Genomic DNA, 25669 nt, shown 5'->3' on the forward strand with positions numbered 1-25669 from the left:
TGAACAGAAAAAAAGAGATCAACAACTAAAAAATGAGAAGCATGTGGGGGGGGGGAGGGGATGCTGTCCTTAACAGCATTAGAGTTTGGAACCATGAGAAAGGAAGGAATCACAACTCTCATTTACCATTTTTAGATCCTGCATAAAGTGCTTATTGCCCACTCCCCCGGCCATTTTATTTTTTTAAATGGGGAGGATTAGAGTGTTGTAGGGATTTCTAGTGGGGATTATTATGTCCTACTCCAAGAGTGTTTCAATTACTGGTTTAATTCCTTTCTTACCTTCTGGGCTTAAGGGATATTGCATTTTTTTGAGCAGTTGTTTTGTGGGGTTAGTTTGAATTCTCACAGGCCAGGCTAAATCTGTGTGTCTCCCTTCATTAGAATGCTTTGCTCACAAAATCTCTGGAACTTGTTTCAAAATGGAATCATCATATCAGTTTGGCTTTCCTCCTAAGAGGCAGTGCCAATACAACCATTCCTGCTTCATCATGCTGGAAAGGTGTATCTAATACCTTCCATCTGGTGTCCAATATATAGTAGGTCCTAATTTGCACAGCAGATCCCTTCCAAAGGAGATCTACAGAAGAGGGACTAAAGAAAAAGGCATGCTGCTGAGAAATATATCCTATAACGACAGTGAATGGCTCAGAAACAGTGATTAGAAATTCCAACATAATACTTGAGAATGTTGAAGTTCTGACAGTAGAATAAGAAGCACCGCTATCTAAGAGACAAGGGGTAGTTTTTCCTCCTGTTGTGCAGTCCACAAAAGATTCAGAGGCAGAAAGGGAGATAAGAGTAGCTGAGATGCTGTTACATCTGTGCTGTCCTGTTGAAACACATCCACAATTTTTCTGCCAATGCCCAGGATTTCCACAGAAACAACATAATTCTGGAGGTACAGTAGAGGGTGTTTCACCTGGAAAAGATGAGTTAAAGGTTTGTCCCAGATTTTATTGCCTATTGCTATATCCAGCTGCTGTATCTATTAGGAGCTACAATATAGTGCACACCAGACAGTATGTATGTATTTATTTTGCCAATGCGAGCAGGAACCTTGCAGTCAACTCATTTGAAGAGTCGTAAGCTGTAGTTCAGGCTTTTCCCTTTTCTCATTTAGAAATGTTGGTGCTTGAGTAGCCATGGTAACAATCTCATTAGAGGGTTTCTATGCCAGTTCAGCAAGATAGATTTTAAATGCTGCTGAATCTTTGGCTGCAGACTCTCTACAAAAAGTGTTACTAACTTAGGGGTAAATTGGTTTATATCAGAGTCTAGAGTGCTACTGGATCATGGTTCTTAAACTGTCCATGAAATCACCTGGGGGTTCCACTTTTTCTACAATAGCATAAGCTATTATTACATAAAACGTAACAAAAAGTAACAGAGAAAAGATACATAAAACTTCTGTAACACTAGCAAAAGTGGCCCTGCAGAGAACTCACACTCATGCCAGCATCGCTCTTAAGGTCACTGAAATTATGACACCCCCCTCATCATGTCATTGTGGTAATCTCCTGCTCCTAAGAGATGTAACTCAAATTGTTCTGAGATTCAGGAGGTATTGTAGGAACGTTTTTTTAATCCACATAATTGTTTATGTTGTAATGTTTTAAATCTGCTTCTAAGATCTGATTTCAAAGCTAATCTGTAGTACTGTGTCTATAGTGCAGACAGATAAGGGAGAAGAGCAACTTTAAGACAGTGATGCCTTGGCTTTGTTCTTATTAATTCCTAGGATAATACTTTTGAGTTACCAGACCTCAGTGGGGCTCATGTTGCTTGGTGTTGGTGTGTACTCTGTTGGCAACATATGCATCAGAGCTCCTGATTTGATTAGGCTAATTCAGTCTATGTACAGACATTAAATATATACATACATATTTGAATGATGCTGTGACTACCCTTTCACGGTGCCTGGAGGCTGTTGGGGCCTGGATGGGGAACAACAGGCTTCAGCTGAACCCTAGTAAGACAAAGTGGCTGTGGGTTGGGGGCTCCTCTGTATCCAGGAGCTTAACCATCTTTGGTTCTGGATGGGGCTGCACTGTCCCAGACAGACCCGGTCCATAATCTGGGGATCCTCTTGGACTCACGACTCCTGCTTGAGGAGCAGGTGGCAGTCGTGACCAGGAGAGCCTTTGCTCAACTATGTGCTATACTCCAGTTATGCCCTTTCCTGGATCGGGAGGCTCTCTGGTCAGTCACTCATGCCCTAGTCATCTCCCATTTGGATTACTGCAATGCGCTCTACATAGGGTTACCCTTGAAGAGTATCTGGAAGCTACAGCTGGTTCAGAATACAGCCATGTGGGCAATCTTGGGTGCCCCAAAGATGGCACATTACACCTTTGCTGCAGAAGCTGCATTGGGTGCAGTCTGCTTCAGGGTCAAATTCAAGGTGTTGGCTATCACCTTTAAAGCCCTACATGGCATGGGACCAGGTTACCTGAGGGACTATCTTACCCCCATTATTTCAACCTGTCCCACCCTGCCAAGCAGACAGAGTATGCTATGGGCCCCGTCAACGAAAGAATGTTGACTGGCGGGGCCCAGAAGGAGACCCTTCTTTGCCGTTTCCCCCACCCCATGCAATACCCTCCCTCCAGAGGTGAGGCAGGCCCCTACTCTCTCGACCTTCTGGAAAGGGGTGAAGACCTGGCTCTGCCAACTTGCATGGGGCGAGAAGAGGGGCAACCAACCCTGGGGGTGGCTAGCACCTTGAAGATGCTCCTGTAGGTTAATAACCTTATTTACCATCAATACTTTGGAAGATATTATTATTTATGTATGAATATGGTTTTTATTTTATTGTATTGTATTTTAATTAATATTTATTCTTGTTTTTACTGTTAACCTCCCAGAGTCGTTCCTTAGTGAGATGGACACTGACCAAATTTGAAATATACATAAATAAAATATAGGCATATGTTTAAAATCACAGATCTGTATATGCCAGGGATGGGCAATCCTCAGGCCCATTTTTTCAATTCCAGTGCAGCCACTGAAATTCAGGTGCAAACCAACCTCTTGTCATTGTAGTGAGTAGCTTTTTAATAGCTGGTTAATGGACCTGTTGTTCGGTTTAATCCCCCAAAAGTGTTTGGCCTTATCTGTATATATCGCCAATTATACCTTTTGCAGCCTTTGGAGGCAAAATAATAATAAACATTTAAATAGAAAGTGTGACCCAGGCCACAAAAACAGTTTTTGAGCCCACTTTATTATTAAATGATGCGCACTATATGCCCTATTTAGAGATATGCATATTGCCTTAGAAATGTTTGTGAGTAAAAATGCATTTATCGGTACATTATTAGGGCAACTTTTAAGCAGTAGTCAAACCGGTTATGTCATTTTAGAAAATTAGAAAGTAACTTTACTTTACCTTAGAAAGTAACTTTGCAAGAACATTTCTGTTTCTCCTTCACAGGTGGTTTGTTTTGGATGCTGAAACAAGAGATTTGGTTTCAATCCATACGGATGGCAATGAACAGCTCTCTGTGATGCGCTACACAGTAGGTATGCAGAATTGTAATGTATTTAAACCATATGTTTACTTCCTCATACCTGTCTGTTAACTTTTCTTAAAGGCATGTTTTAAGTAAGAACAAAATAATGTTAACCCCTGTATCAAGTTATACTCCAGAATTAAAAAAGGTTACTTAATAAAGTAAGTAAAGCAATAGGGAACATCCATTTTTGTCTGGCTTTGGTTTTACTGCACCTGAATCAACAGTATTTTTTGCCAGCTTACCTTCCTAAATAGTAGCTAAATAAAGGATCCAGTGATGCAGATTCATGTGGAAAATAATATGCAGGTATAGGCGGTGACAACAGTACAAAAACTGGATATTTTTCTGACTGAAGTTGACGTTTATCTGCAGTTGGCAGTTGAATACTCTACATGTCAGATTGTTTATTCACTTAATATTTTAAGATTCCTGATCCATTAAATAATAATTTGAGAAAGGTATGTTTTCTGCTGCTATTGTAATAAATTGTTGGTCTTAATAAAGCACAACCATAGTTCCTGATCTTTACTGGTCCATGTTTGTTCTAAACTGTTAGAGAAGTATGTGAGAAGTTATGTGGAGATGGGAAGGCATCAGAGGAAGATGTTGCTGTGTTGTTTGCAGTTTCAGGCCCTGTGTAATATGGTTTTCTTAAGTATGAAGAGAGACATTGCAGCCAAGGATCTTTTAATGCCTGGTTTTGAAATGTTTCATTCCAAGTTTTGTGCAGCTCTAGGAAAGTATCTTATGCTAGGGGTGGACAGGAAGCTTTTGCTACTCCAAGGCAGGCACCAGATGTGTAAAACATTCCAAGCATGGACCAACCAAGTTCAGGCAGTCTATGTCCAAACCATAACACATAATCCATCTAGACCAAGAACACACGTGTTTGGTTAAGGTGTGGACTCAGAACACACATGCTCCAGGGTGGGAGAAAATGGGAAAAAGATAATAGCTGATGGCAAGAAGGAAGAAGGCAAGTGGGGATCGTCTGATTGTGTTATGCCATGCTTGAATACATTGGCTGGGAGGGAAAGGAAGGAAGGAAGGCAGGCAGGCAGGCAGGTGAAAGAAAAGGAGAAGGACATTGAGACAATTGACAGGTGGGCTAGCACACTGGCCATGCAAAGGAGAAGGCAAGAGGTGCCCAACCCTTGTTCTGCTAATCCCATAAGACCATCTAGAATTTGTCTCAGCTGAAACCTGGAGCAACCAAGAGATTCCCAATTTCATTTTGGCCAGTCTATGACCCATCCAGAATCAATCCAGCCAAGCACAAAACAAAACACATTTAAGTTCTGTATACACTTCTAGTCATAAATAACTTCACTTTCTTAATTTCTGCAAGTCTGCTCTTAAACACAACCAGTTCCTTTTAAACACATTATATGTCATGTCATGGAGGCAGCATTGCTACAGCAGTTATGCTAGAACTTTGTGAGATGTTCTGCCTGTATAAGGGGAAATGCAGTCTCAGTGTCTGAGTAGGATTCTCTCTGAGGGTTATTTTAATTAAGCTATGTATCAGGTTATGTTGTTTTTGAACTAATTATCATTTGCAGGCACTTCAGAGGGCTCTGGTCAACTTCTTGCAAAATGTGTCAAATGTAAACTAGGAAAGTTTTTTCAAGAAACATGGTGTAGCCACAGAAATGGCCCATTCTCTGTTTCCTGCCTCCCCAGTCTTAGAGGATATCAGAATAAGTTCTGCTATATGATCTTAACAGACAAGCAGCTTTATATAGGAAAATATGATACTTGAAATATCCCACTCCCATATATGTCTGTGAGTTGAAGTTTCCATTGAATGAGCAGTCTTATACAAGTTGAAGGGAAACCAACATTGAAATATATCTCTGACTGGTGGAAAGCAAATTCCCAAATTAGGCTGCAGCAAATCTTAATTTACCGCTAAAAGCCATTCAGTAGCTGTGTAGACAATTCTGACTCATTGTAAACTTAATTTGTGGGGTAGTTCCTATTCTAGTTTTAAGACATGAAGGGTTTTGTTAATTTACAAATGACTGGGTTTGCAGATTGTATCCTGAGAGCCTCTACCAGAAGAAGCCAGTTGATTTCGCACTGGAGCTCCCATTGCTCCCTCCAAAGCTCCTTTGTCAAATTGGTATACAATTGAATGATATGGCACAAAAGGAATCTGGCCAGGGAGAAGAGATCCTGAAAAATCAGGCAGAAATAATTCTGTAAGTGAAACTCAATTTATATAATGCCTGGCAATTCTGACCCTGAGTAGCAGGTTTTTGGAATTCAGAGGACTTCACTGGAGAAGAGACAGTGGGCTAGTCTCTATATATGAGCTTCCTTTGATATGGCATTCTTTAGAGCCAATTCTGGACTTTGAAGAAGCAGGACACTTTTGAACTTCAGTATTAGAGAAGACTCTTGAGAATACCATTGAAAAATCTCACTCAAGGCACAAATGGTCAGGCTCAAATCATCATACTTCAGATACATCATGCAAAGACACAGCTCTCGGAAGACGTCTATACTGCTGGGCAAAGTGGAAGGAAAGAGAAGAAGAGGACAATAAGCAGGGCGGATGAACTCAGTTACAACGTTGATGGGTGTACCATTGGGACACCTGAAGGACCAGGTTTGGGACAGGACCAGGTTTTCTGTCATGGAGAAAATCTATTTATGTGGTCAACATTGAGTTGATGGTATATAATCTATCAACAGCCAGTCCAGTAGTTCAAAACATACTAGTTAATTGTCTTATATAAAAATTAAAATATTCTGAATGCTTATCATTTTTCTTCCATAGTTAAAATAGAAATAGCATGTGGTCTGGATTATGAATGTTATTATTTATTTATTTATTTATTTTCTTTTCTTCTTCACATATTTCAGATATGGTATGCTTGTCAATTTTGCACTGTCCAATTATAGTTTGTATCTGACTTGCATTACAGATGGTACCTTTCTTGCAGTGGGGTCCCATGACAACTTCATTTACCTCTACATAGTAACAGAAAATGGAAGAAAGTACAGCAGATATGGAAAGTGCACTGTAAGTTTTAAGAACTGTAAATTAGTATTCATTTTTTATTTTGTAAATAAAGGTAGAATATATATATAGATTTAGCTGCTTTCCCATCCAAGTACTGCTTAGATGCAGAACTGTTTAATTGCAGCAAGTAATATCATGATGAGCCTTCAATTTCTGATGGTTGATGACACAGGAAATGAATAGCACATTTCTATTTAAAATACTCCCAACTAATATTGTGATCTTATCACTCGACCACAACATTATCCTCATATGCCACTTTTTAAGGCTGCCTTAAGAATATAGTATCTATTGCCCTCTTGTGGGGAACGTCCAGTTTGACATGATTACTTGCCAAACAAATACAAAACTTTAGTAACTGCTAAAATCTAAAAATACATGCATATATATGTACTTGTATATCTGTCATGCTATTTTTTTCAAGATAAGCAACACTATACAGAACTCAAAAAATGAGTAAGAAATAGTAGACCAAAAAATTAAAAGCATGAGATGAGAAAAACAAAAGGGAACAAAGCTAAAGCTAATTTAGAATAATACCATTAAATATACCTTTCCGTATCTTTCTATCTTGCAAACTATCTTTGTTCTATTACATCCATACACTATTTTATGTACTGCTGTTTCTTCTGTAAACTTTTCACCTCTTTTTTTGAGGAGTTTTTCAACTCCATTCACCTAGCTTCTTCTTCTTCTTCCCCTTCCTCTTAACCCATTCACACGTCCTTCACATACAGGTAGTCCTCATTTAGTGACCACAATTGGAACCAGCAACTCGGTCGTTAAGTGAAGTGGTTGCTAAGTGAAGCCGCGACTGTGTTTATGATCTTACTTCAGCTTTCCTTTGCTGAAGATCATAAATGCAAGGACTGGCCACAAAGTTACTTTTTCATCACTGTCGTAACTGCAAATGGTTGCTAAACAAGTCAGTTGCTAAACATGGACTACCTGTGTTTGATTTGCATTTTGATCCTCATTCATTGAACTATATAATCAAACCACTTCAAGATAATTTTTATGAACTGGTCGCTCACTTTTTTATTCAAATCATTCATCATTTTTTTCATTCTTGATGGTATCTTTTCTCATTTTGCCACAGGCATAAGTATCTGCTGCATTCCCACTGCATTCAACTTACTTTTATGTTTCTCCTGACATATAACAAAGTGGACAGAAGCACACTCTTATACACACAATATTTTTGTTTACTTCAACAAATATATATTCCCTGCCACAGGCCACATATTACCTTTCTACCAATATTTGCACATTTTAAAATTTGTCAACTCATTTTCCCCATCTTTAGTAAATATTCTTTCAGAGTACCCAGATTCATCTACTTGCTTTAGTTTACACTATTTTTGTCTAATTTACAACTGTTAATTCAATTTTCCCTGTCAAACTCAAGTACCCTGATATTTTATACATTAATTTTCAACTGCATATTCTTTATTGTATTACACAGTCTAGCATTCACTATAAATCATACAAGATTGGTTCTCAGCCAACAAGATAGCATCATCTGGATACAAAAGTACACATATGTTCATATTTCCAACCAATACACAATACACTAAGCATTCCTTATGCATTTATCCATTAATATATTAAATAACCAGAGGACATTGTACATCTTTATTATCTTACTTCCTGCACAATGTTGAATGATTAGCTAAGCATTCAATTTATTCTCATGCATCATTCCATTTCATCATATGTTGCTCTGATCACATGGAGCAATCAACTTTCAAAATCATGCAGGTAGTCTTTGATTTACAACAATTGGGACTGGAATTTCCATCACTAAGCAATGAGGTTGTAAAGCGAGACGTCACGTGACCACATTACTTAGCAATGGCAATCCCGGCACTCCCTGTTGCAGTTGTTAAGCAAATTCTGCCAGTCATTAGCTGAGGACCCACACCAATCCAAGCCATTCTGGGCTTGGTCTCTCCCAGCACCGAGCCTCAGTAAGATAAGATACTCCCCCCGCCTATGTCCCCCCCCATGTCTGCCCTTTTGGCCACCCTGCACCCTGCCTTGCAAGACAGCAAGCAGCTCCAGAATTGTGGAGCAAGGCAGGGTGCAGGGTGGCAAGCAGCTCTAGAACCATGTGGCTCTGGGGCTGTTTGGCACACCTTGGGAAGCTGCAGCCGCCCCAGCCCAGTCCCAGCCCCAGTTGCCCTTGCGGCTTTGCGTTCCGCCACCTCAGCTGACCTTTGCCATCTTCTTGCTCCCACTGCTTACAAGTCATGTCTGGCCTGGCTGCTGGGCCGGGCTGGGATTCATGCTGCACTGCAGCTCTGGGGCTGCTTTTTGCAGCCCCAGAACTGCGGCATGCCAAAAAGCCCCTTTGTGAAAAGCCCAGCCCCAGCCCAGGAGCACAGCACAAAGGAGCTTTTTGGAGGGCTACAGCTGTGGGGCTGGAGAATGCAGCCCCAGAGCCACAGCGCAGCACAAAGCCCAGGCCCGGCCCAGCCCAGCAGCACAGAGCAAAGCCGCAGCTGCCCCAGCCCAGGCCCAGCCGCAGCTGCTCTTGCCACCCTGCACTCCATTGCCCCAGCTGACTTGCACTGTCTTCTTGCTCCTGCTGCTGATGAGGCGTGCCAGGCCTGGCTCTTTGCGAGGCAGCTGCTGGCCATGTGAGACCATCTTCCCCAGGTCTTGCGAGGAAACCGCTGTGTGCAACCGTAACACAACTGTCTTTCTTCAATATAATTCTCATACAAATCTCTAAAATAACTCCTGTCCAAACCCTTCTCTTCGGTTTCATCCCAAATCATGTAATCATTTTTACTTTTAATGCCATTCACTCTGCTTGAAGGCTCTTTATTTTGCTCTTTGTGCTCACTTTCAAAACATTATGTACATATTACATAATAGTTTAATTCCAAACACTTATATGGCACTTTATCATTCTTCTCTCAGCTTCTACTTCCTCTATCCTTATATGCGTTTTCCATTCATCTTTTGGGAGATTAATCTGCTTTTCTCCCAAGTTCCATTCTTGAAACAACCAAAAAATGGTCTTTCCCACATTCAGAAGCTCCCACAAGGTTTGTATCTTTCACTAATTCTGTGTTTTGTAGTAAAAATCATATCAATCATGCTTTTAGATTCGTAGTCATTCTTTTTGCCATTGATATGTATTAATAGTCTTTTGTCTAAATGTACCTAAAATGTGCACTTGAAAGAAACGGACCTTTTTTTAAGCAAGTGCCCACCAGCTTTTTATTTTTTTGTTTTTTGGGTTTCTGAATGACCCAATCATTTTTTCAGTACTCTCTTGTCTCAGTTTCACCCATACATATTATCCTGAAGAATAATTATTGATTTTCCAGGTACTAAAATTAGGCTTTTTGGTTTTTATTTGGAGCATTTTTCCTTTAGACATCTTGTATCATGTAAGTTGCTTTGTACAACTGTAGACGATATAAATGAAGTTGTTCTTGTTATGCCTCAAGAACAGCAGTTAATATTAAGCTGTGAGGTATGAAGAATTGGGGAATGGGGACTGATGACAGTAGGAAACTCAAGGAGGAATATAAGAAATATATAATAATAATTTGATTAATCACTATTGAAAGATCTAGCTCATTAGCCTATTGACTTCATAGACAAGTATAAATGGAATTATAATGCTTCTTTTTCCCTCCTTGATTTCAGGCTTCTATAAAATACACATGAGAAGGTTGCTGGCAAGTTACCCAAAATATCTTATCTAGAATTATTTTACTGTCCATAGAAGATATTTATTGGTTTTTCTTGGTGCCTTCATTAATATATTCCCAAGGCTTTTCCCACAGTTAGATTATTTTCCATGAATTCTCCCAAAGCAATACCTGCTTCCTAGCCTGTTGCTGCTGCCTGACATATCTGCTATATCCTGTTTTTTTTCATATCACTTGCAGACATTGTAGGCTACAAAGAGTGTGTTGACAAATCTCTGACTATACTTTTGATTCAGCTTTGTTGGCTGCAAGTTGAGCAGACCAGCTTTTGATACAATGGTATTCTAATTATAGCTTGCAGGATTAGTATACCAGAGGGCCAAACTGTTGATTTGTATGATGAGTTTTACATTATATTCCTTTTGATTGCCCTTTTAGGGCATGAATACACACACACACACACACGTATACTGTATATATTCCTTCCAGTTTAAAGGTAGGCAAAATATGCTTTTAACTGTGGTAAAATACAGTAGAGTTCCATGATTTCCATTCTCATTATTTCTAAAGTTAGTTCTGGAATTATTTTTGTGTCCAAAAATTTGTTTTCAGGGACCATTTTTGCCACATTGCTTCTTACAGTATGTTCAAGTGTCATGAGTCCTAGTATATAGTTCTCCATTCTGTGCTTGTTTTGTTTGTTATTTATATTATTCTGGACATGTGGAGGCTAGAAAGTAATTTTGTATATCAATTGAATGCATGTGTATCTTTCAGTTTTGAATGCTAATTTGACATTCCAAATTCTCTATCAGAATGCAAATATTGGGAGGTTGGAAACTTTTTCCATTGTAAACAATTGCCCCACATGAAATAAGGACAGAAAATATATTTGTTTGGAAGATCAGAGTAAAAACTGATGTGCTTATTGTGCCTTTCATTTTTAAACACAAGCTTAACCCAGACATAATGTCTTCCAAAAAGTTTCGGGGAGTGAGGACTCTAGAATATTCTTCCCTCTTTGTGTTAGCATGTAAATTTGTTTTCAGGCAAAATACACAGAGCTGGTTATTAATTTTAAATCTTAGGTCTGGATTAATAGAGAGAATCCCATCTTCTGAATGATCTTCCACCCCTCAGGGAGGTCATCTGAGAGCTCATCCAGCAGCAGTAAAGCTTTTCCTGTAGCTCCCCCATGTCTTTGTTAAATTGCCTTTTTAAACTCTAATGTTATATTTTAGTGTAAGCTGTTACGACTCTGACAGTTGGCAGTATAAAGAATAAAAAATTCAAATTTATCTAATAATAAAAGGAGGTGTGACTGGTGAACTTTTAATTGGCTCATAGTAGTATTTCACTTTGTGATAGCTCTGTATTCTATGCATTCGCTTTAGAAACTTGACATTCTCCTATCTGTCATGTTTCAGAATTTCTACATAGTACATGTAGTTTTTGTTAAACTGAGATTCCGGTAGTTCTCACCTATGCATATGATATATCAGAAATGAAATGTAAAATAACTCTCTTGCTGTGACTGCCACTGAAGAGATGGTGGTTGCTTATAGAAATATACATTCAATGTAAACTATTTGGACTCTTGCAACAGCTCTCACATTAATTTGCTCAAAGGGATATTCTTGCACAAAAAACTCTCTTTGAATTGGCTTTTTTTCTGTTTTCCAAAATGTTCACAGCTGCCAAATGCCCAGCAATTGATTGCCCCCCTTCCCTCCTATGTTAGTGCTAGCTTCTCATTTCTTAAAGATTCAGGATAACAGGAGAGAGAGGGGGGGGAAAAAAAACAGATGGAGTTTTCTTTCCTGAGAAACTGGGAACATTGTAAAAGCAAATTCATTCATGTAAGCCAGTTGAATTTGGCATCCGATAAAGAAATCTTGGCATGAAACAAGCTCTAAACAAAAACAGCTCACAACAAACATTTCTGTTGTTGTGTGTCCACTCTTTCAGTTTAAGAGTGAATTGTAGCCTTCCACTCCATCTTCACACAAACCTTTTTTTGTCCAGGTTCATATGGCAGGTTGATTTGCTATTGCTACTAAATCAGGTATGTATGGGGAAGTCACTGCACTTGAAAAGGTGGAAGAGCACACAATGAAATGATTAAAGCAGGGATCTACATCTGTCTGTTATATGCTTAAATTTCAAAGCTGGCTGGGATTTATGGTAATTGTAGTCCATTCATGGGCTTCTCGATCAGCCCTATCAAAATGTATGGACATACTTCAACAGCGGAACTCGGTAGTTTTATAAATTATTGTGTCATTTTGTTTATATGAACTTTTTAAACTCGGAATAAAAGGCGAAAGAAGGAGAAATAAGTCTTTTAACTGGAATTTTGATAGCTTCTTTATCTCCTTTTTGTTTGTTTATGTGTATGTATGTTTTAGGGACATTCCAGCTATATTACACACCTTGATTGGTCCCCAGAAAACAAATACATAATGTCCAACTCAGGAGACTATGAAATATTATACTGTGAGTACAAAATTGTAACTACCTCCAACCTAGAAAAGTGCTAACAATCATACGAAGGGAAAAACTGATGCAGTACAAGGAACGCTTGTTGACAGAGGATAATGATATGACCTTCTGTAACCTGACCTTCCAATATTATTCAAAGCTATTTTGTTCTTAATGTTGCTTCCAAATATAGTTCCTGTCTCTGCAAGAGCATCAATTAATTTAACACTTTACAAGAGTGGTGCTTGCATATGATATGTCAGGGTATAAGTTGTAGCTTGAAAGTGTTATGTGTGTTTGCTTGATTAAATCCCTTCTTTATTGATATAATAGTTACAAGAGAATTATTTTAATAATTTTAGAAATCTTTTAGTATTTTAGTAATCTTTATTTTAGAAGTTCAAAATGTTCCATGTGCATTAGACCTACAAAACAAATTATTCTCCTTAGCCCCGAGGTGGTCTAGCAGAATCTCCCAGGTTTGTTGCTTGTTTGGGATTCCTAAACTAGGAAAATTCATAACTGGCAGGCTGCATTCAGTGTAATGGTCACACATTTGCAGGATTTTCCCTTACATTACCAAAATAATGCTTATTATTGACCTGAAAATCAAGTTTGAGTTAAAATATTTTGAACCATTATGGTATGCTTGAAATGAGCTTGGAGACATCCCAGATATGAACATTACAAAACTGAACAAGACTGAATAATAATGAAGTAACAGTAAACTCATATGAAAAGCCACCATGGATCTATAGTCATGTCTGCTGTCTTTCATAAATTGTTACTCTGTAGTGGTGAAGAATAGTGGCTTATGAAAAATAGGCAAGATGTGAGTTAGATGAACCCAGATCTGTCCCAACATAAGGTGGATTCACATATAAATTATAAAACACAGTGCCTATTTCATCCAATCATTTCTGCTTTTGAATGTAAACTGAAGGAGATTTAGAAACCATTAAGATTGCTTGATTGTTTTAGCCAAAAAATTCCAAAAAAAGGCAAAGGTTCTTTCTATCTTGCCAAGAAATTATGAGAGCATCTGTGAAAGACAGCAGGAGTCAAATTCAATTTGAAGTTGACTTGTCTTATTATTAACAGTAATTTACATTATTTCCACATATGTTGATCCTGATCCCTTTGACTGTAAGGGTAGGATAGAAAGCTTCATGTATAGATTCCACTGAAGAGTGTCTTTGGTCACCCAGATTTTCAAGATATGTGAGGCTTTTTCATGATATTTGAGATATATCAGCTTAGAAATGTCAGTCATATTAAAATAGGATTTGCACTGGAAAGTAGCATATGCACAAACAGTTATGAATGCCAGTCTGCTGAAATCATCTTTTTCATATTAACATGATTGTGTCACCTCTAATTCTTGGGCTTGCAAGCTATTGATCTACAGTACAAACTGTAAGCACTATTAATTATAACAAAATGTTCTCTTTTTTTCAAATTAAAGCTGCTATTTAGACTTTTATTTCTCCTATAGCTAAAACATAGTTCAGTACCTAGATTTTTTTTCCCATTTTATCTTTGAATCCTTCATTGAAAATGCATGCGATGTAGAATAATCTGCTTGGCATTCCATTACTTTGGAGCATGAATTATTGGGATATTTAAATAACAGGTGATAGCACAGTGAAAAAATATTTTCAGTTTGTAACATACTGCTGCTACTAAGCACGTTTAAACAACAGTTATTCAAAATATTTGTCAGTTATTTTTATTTATTTTTTAAAAATAATAATATAGGTAGCTTAAACAAATCTCACTCTAATATAGTTTTACTGTGTTTGAGGCTGCTGAGACACAGAAGTTGACAGAAGAGCTTCTCTTAAAGATGCCACCAATTTCAGAGGCCCATTTTTAGGCATAGAAGAGAGGACCTTCTCCTGTTGTTCCCAAGATATGGAACATATTTTTTCCAGAGACTACTGTTTCTCTGTCTTTAGGAAATAACTCATGACATTTCTTTTCAACCAGCTCTTTTGAATTGGAATGATAATGATTAGTTGCTTTTTTTAACAGGGTTTTAATTGCTTTATATTTCTGAATGTTTTTCTTCTGAGAGTTACTTTGAGAACCCTAAGGATGGAAAGGTAGGATACAAATGAAAATAATAATTTATAACTATTCCAATACTGGTTATATATTTTTATTAAGGGGACATTCCAAATGGCTGTAAACTGATAAGGAATCGCTCTGATTGTAAGGACATAGATTGGACAACATATACTTGTGTGCTGGGATTTCAGGTATTTGGTGAGTAACATATTCCTGTTTAATTACTGTTCTTAAGTTTAAAATCAGACTACTTTGGAAAATACAGAGATCATACAATTCATAGGGTATTTCTGGAGTTGTTTCTTTAAATTGACTTTATAAATGGAACTGTAATATCAATCATATTCTAACATTTTCTTTTTCATTAAGTACAACTGTTTTGGTAGAAGGCTATTATGATTGTATAGGCATCTACTACAAATCAAACTTATTAGCAAATAATTATGAAACTGGTGTCACAGTATCACAACACAAACCTCAGCCTTTAGTACCAGTTACCTGATGTTGGATGCTAGTACATGAGTTGCAGGTTTTGCTTGGGATCTGATTATACATATTTTGTCACCTGGGATCTGGGGTTATGGGTCTGTTCATATTTATGTTATCATAAGAAACAGAGTTTCCCAACCTGGGCAACTTTAAGATGTATGGACTTCAACTCCCAAAATTCCCCAGTCAGCATGGCCATGGCTAAGAATTCTGGAAGTTGAAGTCCACAATCTTAAAGTTGCCCAGGTTGGGAAACACTGATAAGAAAGGACTGAACATTTGTCATTAAATCTATATTTGTTTTAAGGCTTCATTAGTGGCAATTCATTCAGTAGATTGGTATCTTAATATATTTCAATTACTTAAAAATATGCCTCTTAAATTTGGGCAATAGTAAGTTTTTTAGTTGTTTATTAAAAGTAATAAAAGGACTTAGAAAATATTTTTAAATGGGGTTGTACCATATCAGATAAAAGATTTGTCTTTTCTCATACACATAGCAGAAATAACAGTGTTTCTAGGATAATTTATTGTACCTAGGATTATCTAGTTTTGATTGCTCTGTTACAAATGCATGCCTAATCTCGTAAGATTCTTCTGAGCCATAGATGGAGAACTTGTGACCATCCAGAATTATTGGCTGGCTAGGCTGATAGGAGTTGGAGTCCAACATCTTGAGGGCCATAGGTTTCTGCACCTTGTTTTAGTAACATTCTTATTTTCTATTTTCATATAATGAAGGAGTCTGGCCAGAAGGATCAGATGGAACAGATATAAATGCCCTTGTGAGGTCCCATAATAGGAAGGTGATAGCTGTGGCTGATGACTTTTGTAAAGTCCATCTATTTCAGTATCCCTGCTCCAAAGCAAAGGTACGTCTAGAGGCAATATTTTAGAGCAGGAGTGAGAAGAGACATGTACTCAGGTTCAGATGCTAGAATGATGGAATCTCTTACAGAAATATCAATTTCCTCTCCTCTGCACCAAATTTCTCAGAATGGTTATTGTTGTGTGGCTTCAATATAATCTATATCTTCAATATAATTATATCTAGTGGATATAATCTAGAAAAAAAATGTCCCTTTGCCATACTGGATTGGTCCCCTGGAGCTATAATGATCAAGTTACTACTTTGTCTCTCACTGCATTTTCTTTTTAATTTCATATTTATCTGGAATTTTTAAACTGTCAGCAGCACAGTGATTGCAATGAAAGGACAGAACAGAAATTTTATTATGTTGAATTTACTAGGATTGCTAGGAGATGCAAACCAAGCAGCTTCCCCACTACTATGGCAGCAGTATTTACATGAAGAATGGGACTAATCCATTTCTGTGAGACCTGCATATTTATTTTACCAGTAACCATCTATTGCTTGAAAGTGAATATATATCAAGGTGACCAGTAGCACATCAGACTTATGTAGAGTTCATATTTGAGTTTGCAGTGATTCATATTTTTGGAAAATGTGTGGTGAGGTAAAATTTACAGTCCATTGGAATGATGAGATATATTTTTTCCTGTATAAATACATGTAAGCAGAAATTGAGGTAACACTGTTTGATGTATAGTTTGATCCTAATGCTGGTGTTTTTGTATTTGTGTCAACAGGCTCCAAGTCATAAATATAGTGCCCATAGTAGCCATGTAACAAATGTCAGCTTCACTCATAATGATAGTCATTTGATTTCAACCGGAGGCAAAGATATGAGTATCATTCAGTGGAGACTTGTTGAGAAAGCAGCTTTGCCGCAGAATGATACTGCGGTAGAAATAGGCACAAACAAAGTGTCTGTAACTGCCAGTGACACCTTTACACAGCCAACCATCCCTGTGTCCCTTAATCAACCATTTGATGAAATGGCAGCCAGTGAAAATTTAATGGATGGCTTTTCACCATCTTTGGAGAGTCACTTGGAGCATGCTGTAAAGACCAGTGAAGAGCAGAATGAGGAGCAAAGTGAGGGAAGTAGTCTGGATCCAGGAGAGCCAAATTGTGAAGAACCAGCCAACGAAATGAGTGAGGAGCAGAGTGAATCCACTCTTATTGAAGATCAGCAGGAAAACTGTCCAGTGTCTTACCAGCTTGAAACTCAAGATGATCTTTAGATATTTTCTCTCAGTGCACATTGCTTTGTAAAGAAGAGGGTTCAAGTAAGGAAGGGAGACAGCTCTGACATGGAGCACTCAAGTTTCTGTGGAAGGCTTGTTAGTTTGATCTACTTCTGTTTTCAATGCATGGAATTATTGTAAAGACTCATTTTGACAGTTCCAGTCAAGCGCTAGTTAGGAAACTCGAATGTTACCATAGGTTAAATATAATTCGGATATTGCTGTCAGAAAGATGCATGATGCAAATAACTAGGGAAGAGGGAAGGAGGAATAAGTTTTCTGAGAGCAGCAGGTAGAGAAATCTTCTGGAAAAGAACTTTTAAGACTAAACAGAAGCATTAGGTAATGCCTGCTATGTAATGTAACTCTGGTGAAAGCTCTTCAGGAAGCTCTCCTTTCTTTTTTTACATTAAAAAGAGAAGGAGGGGAGAATAAGACAACATCATAATGGCACATACAGTGCTGTGCTTATTGCCTTCTTGATTAATACCTATGCAATTTTCTAAAACTATCAATTCTTACTAGCCGCTACTTTGGATACTGATTGTCCTAAGACAGCTCATATTAAAGTATACTTCTTATTGTTCCATGATAGTAGATCTTAAAAGAACAAAATTAAGATAGCAAGTTCTACTTAGTTTTCCATCTGATGACTGTTATATGATGTAATTTCAAGGAACTACTTGCCTTGACATATTGAAATTCAAGAACACCAACTGTGACTTTGATGCAAACTGACTTAACTGCATGAAGATAAAAGTTCTAATTCTCAAGTTCAAACCTGACTTTCAGATACAATTAATTCGTTCAATAAGAGTTTAAATATTAGAGAAATAGCATTAAGTTATGAAATCTGATGCTTGGGAGTAATGTAATGATTGACTCAGTTATTTAAAAAAATTAGGGATGACCTTAAAAATAAGAAATTTTCAAGTAGACTTTTTTACAGCCATCTTTTTAATAGCTGTAATATAAACGTCCCATTTCCTTAGATAATTTTGGCTATTTTGGGTTTTTTTTCCCTCTCTCTCTTTGTGTGTGTTTTTCTTTTTCTTTTTCTTTTTTTTTCCTCTTGTCCAATTTTGTAAGCCGTGCAGCTCAGAGATAGCTGGACTTGGCCAGTTATGGGATATCATGGCATTTTATTATGTGTTAAAAAATATCTTTTTTAAAAAATTCAAAAAACACATCAGCTACATTTTTTCTTAAATACCTAGATTTTCCTGTTTAAACGTTTGTTGAAAAACATCCTACTTTATATTTTAATTACATAGGATTTTTTAAAATTTTGCTGATATTTTAGATCTTGGTTAGAAATTGTGTTTAGAAACCTTGGATGAGTTTGTTAAGTCTTAAGTGTGCAAGGGTTTACGTGAATGTGCCATTCCAAAGTGCATCAGAACTGTCATTCCCTTCTATTATATTCTCAGGAGTAAATGCTACAGATCAGGTATGTAATCTATTCATCAGTGGAAACATTAACAATTGATGTAGACTCCCAAAGGTCATAAATACTGTCACATACAGATACATACAGGCGCGCATACTCTTTGTTTACATCCATTCCGGAAAACCTCAAAATAATTATCTTCAGATACAGATGTGAATTCCAAGCAACTGATCTGTTTTGCTTTATCTAAAAAGCTGTACTGTTGAATAATACATTGAAGTGCTCCAGTGCATGATTGGCCACTTTGCTAAATAGTGCCTCTGGGCAACACAAATACCAATACTGTGTCAAGAGAACAGATTCCTTTGGAAAGGAAGTATCTACCAGGGAGGAGGGCCATTTTCAGTGATTTACAACTTCCAGGTCTGCTTCAGTGGGTCTTATAACCATCAATAACAATGGGGGGAAAGATGGAAGAAGGGGATTCATTGAAAATTCTCTCCCATTTATTGTTCCATTCTATTCCACAGAGAGAGATTAACTGAATAACACAGCTTTTAAAAACACAGTAAGGTAAAATAGTCCTCCTAGTAATTTTAATTAACATTTAATGGATTGTAGAGCTCTTTAACATCCTCAGTGAATACCATGAAAACAGTGCGTTTTGTTTGGAAATAACTATTACCTTGAGGTTGCCATGTAAAGTGAGAATTAATAGTTGTGATTTTCCTCATGTTGTAGATTAAAGGATCTTTTTCTAATACGCCAAAAAAGGGAAAGAAAAAAAAAAGCCTTACAACTTTTGATTGCTGGCAACTACTGTTCAATAGATAATTAAATCTGTGATAATAGAAATGGGTGGGATTATGTTAACTATAAATGTTTTAGGGTAAAATTGTGAATGAAACATGATTTGAGTGTGTCATGTGAAGATGTTTGAGCCATTCTGTCTATCATGCATTCCTGTCTCATGGCAGAAAAATCTGAAGATTTAAAAATAATAATAAAAATAAAAGAATCAACATAATGTAGCAATCTTTTCTTGTTTGTATCTTTGTCTCTGCTCATGTGTTCGAATTTCAGTAGTCTAAAGCAAGACTGTGTTCCAGTTCACTAATCTGCAGTGGATTGGAGAATTCAAGGCAGATGTGATCTGTCTTGAGGCAGAGCAAATGAGTCCAATTCATCCTATTCTGTGTCAAAACTTAAGATGAAGCTCCGTGCTCAGTATCTGGGAAAGACAATGAGGATTCAGGGAAGTCCAAGTCAGAGTGCCCTTACAGTCAGACCTCTATCCATTGTCCTCAAGTATCTTGAGAGGGGTGACCTCATGAGTTAACCAGTTGTTCACCTCAGTATTTCCCATCCTTGAAAATGATTACATTCTTAGTACTTGAAGAAATGTTTTCTTTTTTGAAAAATAGGAGGAGGAGGAAATTGTGAAACCAAACAAGCAAACAGACAAAAATTACTGTATATGTTCAGTTCACAACGAGCACAGTTCACATGTGTGAATAACTTTAAGAAAGAGAAGTTTCAGCTCTTCTCAAAAAAAGTGCCAATGGGCTCCAATAAAACCTCACATTAAGGATTAGTTAATGATGACCATTAAGAACTAAAGTCTTATTGAATTATATCTTGGGTTGGTTTTGTATACAGATATCATAAATATATATGTATATCAAAGTTCAGTTATTTTGTCTGGAGTGCAGTGTTTATATCCAGTTTATCCCAGAAGAGAGAAGTATTTGATAATCCACAGGTTATGAACCACTATTCTAGTTTCCCCTTTTCCAGCTACAAACTAATGATCAAGGTGTTTTATTAGCCTTTCTGTCTGCTCTCCTCTTTCACATATACTGGAAGGGAAACAGATGCAGAAGGGTAACAGCTTAGAAACACGCGTTTGGGTTGGAGAATAGTGGGAGAAATGGACTTATGCAATGGTAAGAAATATGTAAGCTTCCAGGTGTGGGACTCCCATCTCCTATCAACCCTACCCAGAATTGCAGAGATGCATAATCTAAGTCCCCAGGGTCACAGGGATTCCCCCAAATATTCACAAATTGTTACCAAATTTCAGTTCTGAATATGACAGAGAAGGGAAATTAAATGACAAAAGAGCAACCATATTAACTATAATTTAAATCTAACTTTTGTCCCAGCTGCCATATACTGCTTTGAAGTACGCTCAGATTTGGCCTTGTTCTAAGAAAAAGGTGCCCACCAATGGTGCTGGGGCTTATTGTCCAACAAACTTTAGAGCAGAAGGAGATAATATCTCCACATGTTGCAAAATATTTCCACAATCTCTTGTCACGGGCAGTGCTAACTGGGGCTTATAGAAACAGAAGTCAAAAACATTTGGAAGATAATAGGCTAGTTGTTATTTCAAATTCCTATCCATTTACCAAAGTAAAGATGGGGAACCTATTTCTGTCTTTGGAGTGAATTAGCTGTGAGAAAGCTCATTGGAACCAACATACAGCAGGGGACTGTGCCCTATACTCCCTCTGAGAATAGAGGACTAGATAGGGTTCTAAAGGCTGGAGGGGAGGTGAACTTGCACAGTTCTAGGACAGTGTTCTAGATCCCAGAAATGGCAATAGAGAAAAGGTGGAAACAACTGGGAGAGCAAGCACCTCCAAATGGTGGAGGACAGTGAAGCTCAGGAGTGTAAGAAGCTGGAACTGTATTGAGCATGGGGCTATAGTGGATTGAGGCCATAGGAGACTTTACAGGAACTTGTATCTGAGAACTAATCAAGGAACCAGTGTAAGGGATGGTAGTAAAAACTTGAGATGACCCAAGTTTTTGTCAGGTGTGTGTACATTCAATGTCCTAAAGAGAGAAATGATATAATCATTTGTAGTATTCAAATTTCGATTAAATTCATTTCTCTAAGTTGTAAGTGAGGAATAATTGATTTAGAAGCTGTGATAATCATTATCAGCTTTTATTCCATTTGGTGAATTTCATTTCCATTGCATTCTAATTTCTCTTTCTATTTTCTAATATTCATCAAAAAGGCTGTGAAATGAACATTGCAGCAAACATTAATGTTGTGGCTTCAGGGGGCTTTTTTCTTGATTTTTCTGGCTTGGAGATTTCACATTTTCTGGTGAGCCAGTTTCCAAGAAGGTAATTTTCTGTCCACAAAATTAGTGTAGATGAGCATTGAATTAGGTTACCTAATCCAAACAGATTAATTTGATTAGATTTAGGGGTTTCATTCAAAGTGTCTCACCTCCAGATCTGAACACTCCAGGAGCTTATTGAGCGTTTTGGAATATTAAATAACGGCAAGCAGTGTCTGCAAATACTGAACTTTTTCTCCCCAAGCTTTCCTATGAGGAAATGCCTTAGGAGAAAAAGGATAAATATTGTAATTGTGGTGCAATGGTTGTGATCACAGGGAATGTTGTAGCATTACATTGCAGGATGGTTCTAGCAATCAGTGTTCTTTGCCAGTTCTTTCCCAGGTTTGTTTTTTAAAAAGAAAAAAAAATGCTGGAATCAGAGGAAGCTGGGAGGATATAGCATTAGGCCATTACTTAGAAAATGTTGGAATTTCACCTCTTCTATCAGACTGCTCCATATTCCTCATCTACTCTGTTCTATTTCACTTTCTGTCATTTTGATTTGAGTTGAATAGAATGTTGTTTTTAATTCATCAGACTCACATCTGTTTAAATATAACATATTGCCTAGGATAACAGTGGGCAACCTGGAAATCATACATAGTACCTCATTTTTCCAGCCTCTGGTGCCTCTCAGGAACTCAGCAGAAAATCATCAAAAATCAGTGGCTGATGTGTCAGCCATTTGATAGAAAAATTAGAGGGAAAGCAGGGAGATCACATTAAAACAGAATTGGGCCTCTCAATCTTTTCTACATAAAAATTGTCCTACCTACAAAAATGGTGCCTGATTCTGCCAGAGGGGTACCTATGATTTCACACGCACAGAAGAAGGCAGTTTGCAGATGTACAAAACAAACATTTGGGTTAAATGTATCACAAAAACCCCTAGGGATCTCAATATACAACACCCCAAAAGCCAAGGTAATACAAAAGAATGCACAGAGTTGAAGAAATGATACTGTAACTGGCTACGTGCATACCTGGGGTGTGTTGGGCTGCCCATCTGGCTTCCTCAGGTGGAGATCCCTAAGCCCTTTCCCTTCAATGCATAGAACACATTCCAATAGACCTAGGGAAAGCCCATGGAACACTGCTATCAATCACTTTTTCATAGAGAAATCCTTTCTGGAGCTGAATTACTCAAAGTTAGATGAAGTTGTGGCCTATTTCTCATATTTTCCTCCTTTTGGAGGGGGCAGCTTAACTGAGTGGGAGATGCATGTGCTAATCACGTATTCAGGTGGGGAGAGGTGTCAAAACCAACAAGGTGGCAGACAGGATTCCAAGCACATTTGGTAGGATGGGCAAAAGGTCATCTGATTTAATGCAAGAAGATTAAGGAGCAATCTCCACTTTATAGAAATCCAGTACCCTTCAGATGTGATCTGAATCCATAACCTATAAACCTTTGTAGACAGGTGGCCTGGGAATATGTTCTTTGCTTTACAATTTTGTACGGAAGTTGTGCTTGGATTGAGCTCTATTGCTAACACTTCATTGCAAGTGTTCCATGGAAAGTCGTCTTGTGAAGTAATATTTTATAATGTATAATAAAGTATGTGAATGAAAATCAGATGCTTGGTAAAATTGCCGCAGCCTTTTCATCAACTTGGTGTAGGCATTTCATAATCCTGAAGTGATTTGTTGTTGCTCTGCCTGCAACTTGCACAAAGTTCAAGGGCTATAACTTGAAGCAGGGATGTTGACATATCCCAAGCAAGCTCTCTGAGACTTCTGTGTGGCCAGTGGATTCAGACTTAGGCAGAGAATTATAGAGGAAGTTGGGAACCACTTTCCTTGAAGTGCCAGTGGAAACTTTAAAAAAAAGCTTTTTCTTTTTTAAAAAGCTAATTGCCATGGCAGGATGGGAATATTGGAAGAGTCACAGCATATAGAAAAGGGACCAGCAGTTGGTGTAGGAGTAGTCAAAAAAACCAAGATGTCTGTTGTAATGGTGCAAAGCCCCACTCCTTTTATATCTGTATTAATGTTACATGCATGTAGAAGAGGGCAAGATTTCAATCACAGTGGCAACCACTTCTTGACTTTTTTGACCCCCTCTGTAGATGCCGCAAGGGAAAGTCAGCCTTGCCTTCTCCAGCTGCAATCCCCTGAATCCCCACTCTTCATGGCAAATGAAAGGATATTTTAGGCCTAGCTACTGTGCCATGTAGGTTCAAGAGTGATGGGTTAGCAGAAGGCCATGGTGATCTAAGCCATAGAGCCTCTGCCTAGGAGGGAACCCTAACTCTGCTCCTGAAGGAAGAAAACACTCCACCATAGCACCAGCTGAAATCTTCACTTCTTACTGTTTCTTTTATACCCAGCTGAAACTTAATCTGGTGGCCATTCAAGGCTTGGGTTTGGTCCAAAAGCTTAATTATGCAGAAGCTGAATGGTGATAAATGAATGCTGCTAAGGGAACACGCTATCCATGCATTGCTGGAGAATTCATTCATTCATTTTGTACTCTCCCACAAGGTATGTCTTCACCTCACGATATAAAAATAAGTGTAAGTAAAATAATGAGAAGCAAAATGTAATCCTGCCGAGGTCTAGCTTGATTGCTTAAAGCTTGGGCTTTATTTGTCACTTCATTATACGCATCCACAAAGAACACTTTTTGTGCAAGTCACCTTAAAATATAAATTTTAAAAACCAATAAAATAACATGCTACAATAAATTAAAAACAGCATTGATCTATAAATGTGGGATGAGATTATAAAGCCCATATGAAAAACTGATACAGAACAAAAGAGAATGTTTTGCTATGATACCTGTAATTCAACCCAACTGTGACATGGAGGCCTGGTGTTTTAGCCTGCTCCTCATCTGTATTGTTCTGCCACTTTCAAAAACTGGATTATTTCCAAATACTGTTCAGTTGCATGCACTAGCCCCCTGCCCCGCCCCACCGCCGCCCAAATGAACTGGACATAAAATTGAGGGCTGGCATCCAAAAGGTATTAGAATGCACTCCAGGAAGCCTCTCTGGGTTTCTCCATTTCAAGGTAGCACCTGTTGCTTCACAGATTACAGGGAAAGCTGGAGAAGGAAGTTTAATAAATATTTGTAACTATGGGCCATGGCATGGAAAGACAGGTGCTCCTTCAAGTAAGTAACAGCATCTGACCAAGTTTGTCTGAAATTGGAAGCTAAGCACAGAAATCCTGGCCTATAGGCTAAACCTGGAATTTTGAAAAATGAAAACCTAGAAAAAGACAATGTCCGATCACTTCTGCATTGATGCCAAGAAAACTACATGGGTGAATTATATCACAGGGCTAGGTTTTAAACTTGGATTAGATCCTTTCTCTAGCCCCATTCTGAAATTTCACCCATCCTGAAATTTAAAACTATTTCACTACATGCATATTGAGGGATTTGTGGATTCCTGGGAAAACATTCCCACATTTTTGTGGGGGTTCAACCTGTTAACCATCTATGCACTTTTATAAAATCTTCATTTTTCCCCCAGAAAAATGCCTGCTTCACTTTTCCCAGAAAAACTCTGAAACAATCTTCTGACAGTTTCTTGTGTCATGACCCATGTATAAAAAGCATGGGTCCTGACTTTTTTTACTTTTTTCACACACAACCCCCCCCCCCCCCACACACACACACACAGCATTATTTGTTGGATCTTTAAAATTCAGAGGTAATTGAAACTGAGGGTTACTTTTGTGTATGCATGTGTTTCCTTCTATATTACAGTCTCAGTGAAAAAGAAAACAATTATGCTGGGCACGTACATGAGAAAAACA

General features: G+C 37.9%; 1 protein-coding gene across 3 annotated transcripts in view; it reads left to right on the forward strand.

Moving 5' to 3' along the window:
• EML4 (EMAP like 4) overlaps window positions 1-19788 on the forward strand; it is a 180891-nt gene extending 161103 nt beyond the window's left edge. For all 3 annotated transcript variants that reach the window (XM_088147466.1, XM_088147462.1, XM_088147471.1), the window contains 6 exons: window positions 3436-3524; window positions 6451-6548; window positions 12628-12715; window positions 14870-14968; window positions 16001-16131; window positions 16871-19788. In XM_088147466.1, the coding sequence (XP_088003592.1) occupies window positions 3436-3524; window positions 6451-6548; window positions 12628-12715; window positions 14870-14968; window positions 16001-16131; window positions 16871-17368 (1003 nt within the window). In that variant the 3' untranslated portion in view covers window positions 17369-19788. The remainder of the gene's footprint in view (window positions 1-3435; window positions 3525-6450; window positions 6549-12627; window positions 12716-14869; window positions 14969-16000; window positions 16132-16870) is intronic.
• The last annotated feature ends 5881 nt before the right edge of the window (window positions 19789-25669 follow it).

Source organism: Python bivittatus, unplaced genomic scaffold (assembly GCF_059951505.1).
Source record: "Python bivittatus isolate LINGU-HERP-01145 unplaced genomic scaffold, Pbiv_v1 ctg000020_np1212, whole genome shotgun sequence".
In the NCBI taxonomy this organism is placed as follows: domain Eukaryota; kingdom Metazoa; phylum Chordata; class Lepidosauria; order Squamata; family Pythonidae; genus Python; species Python bivittatus.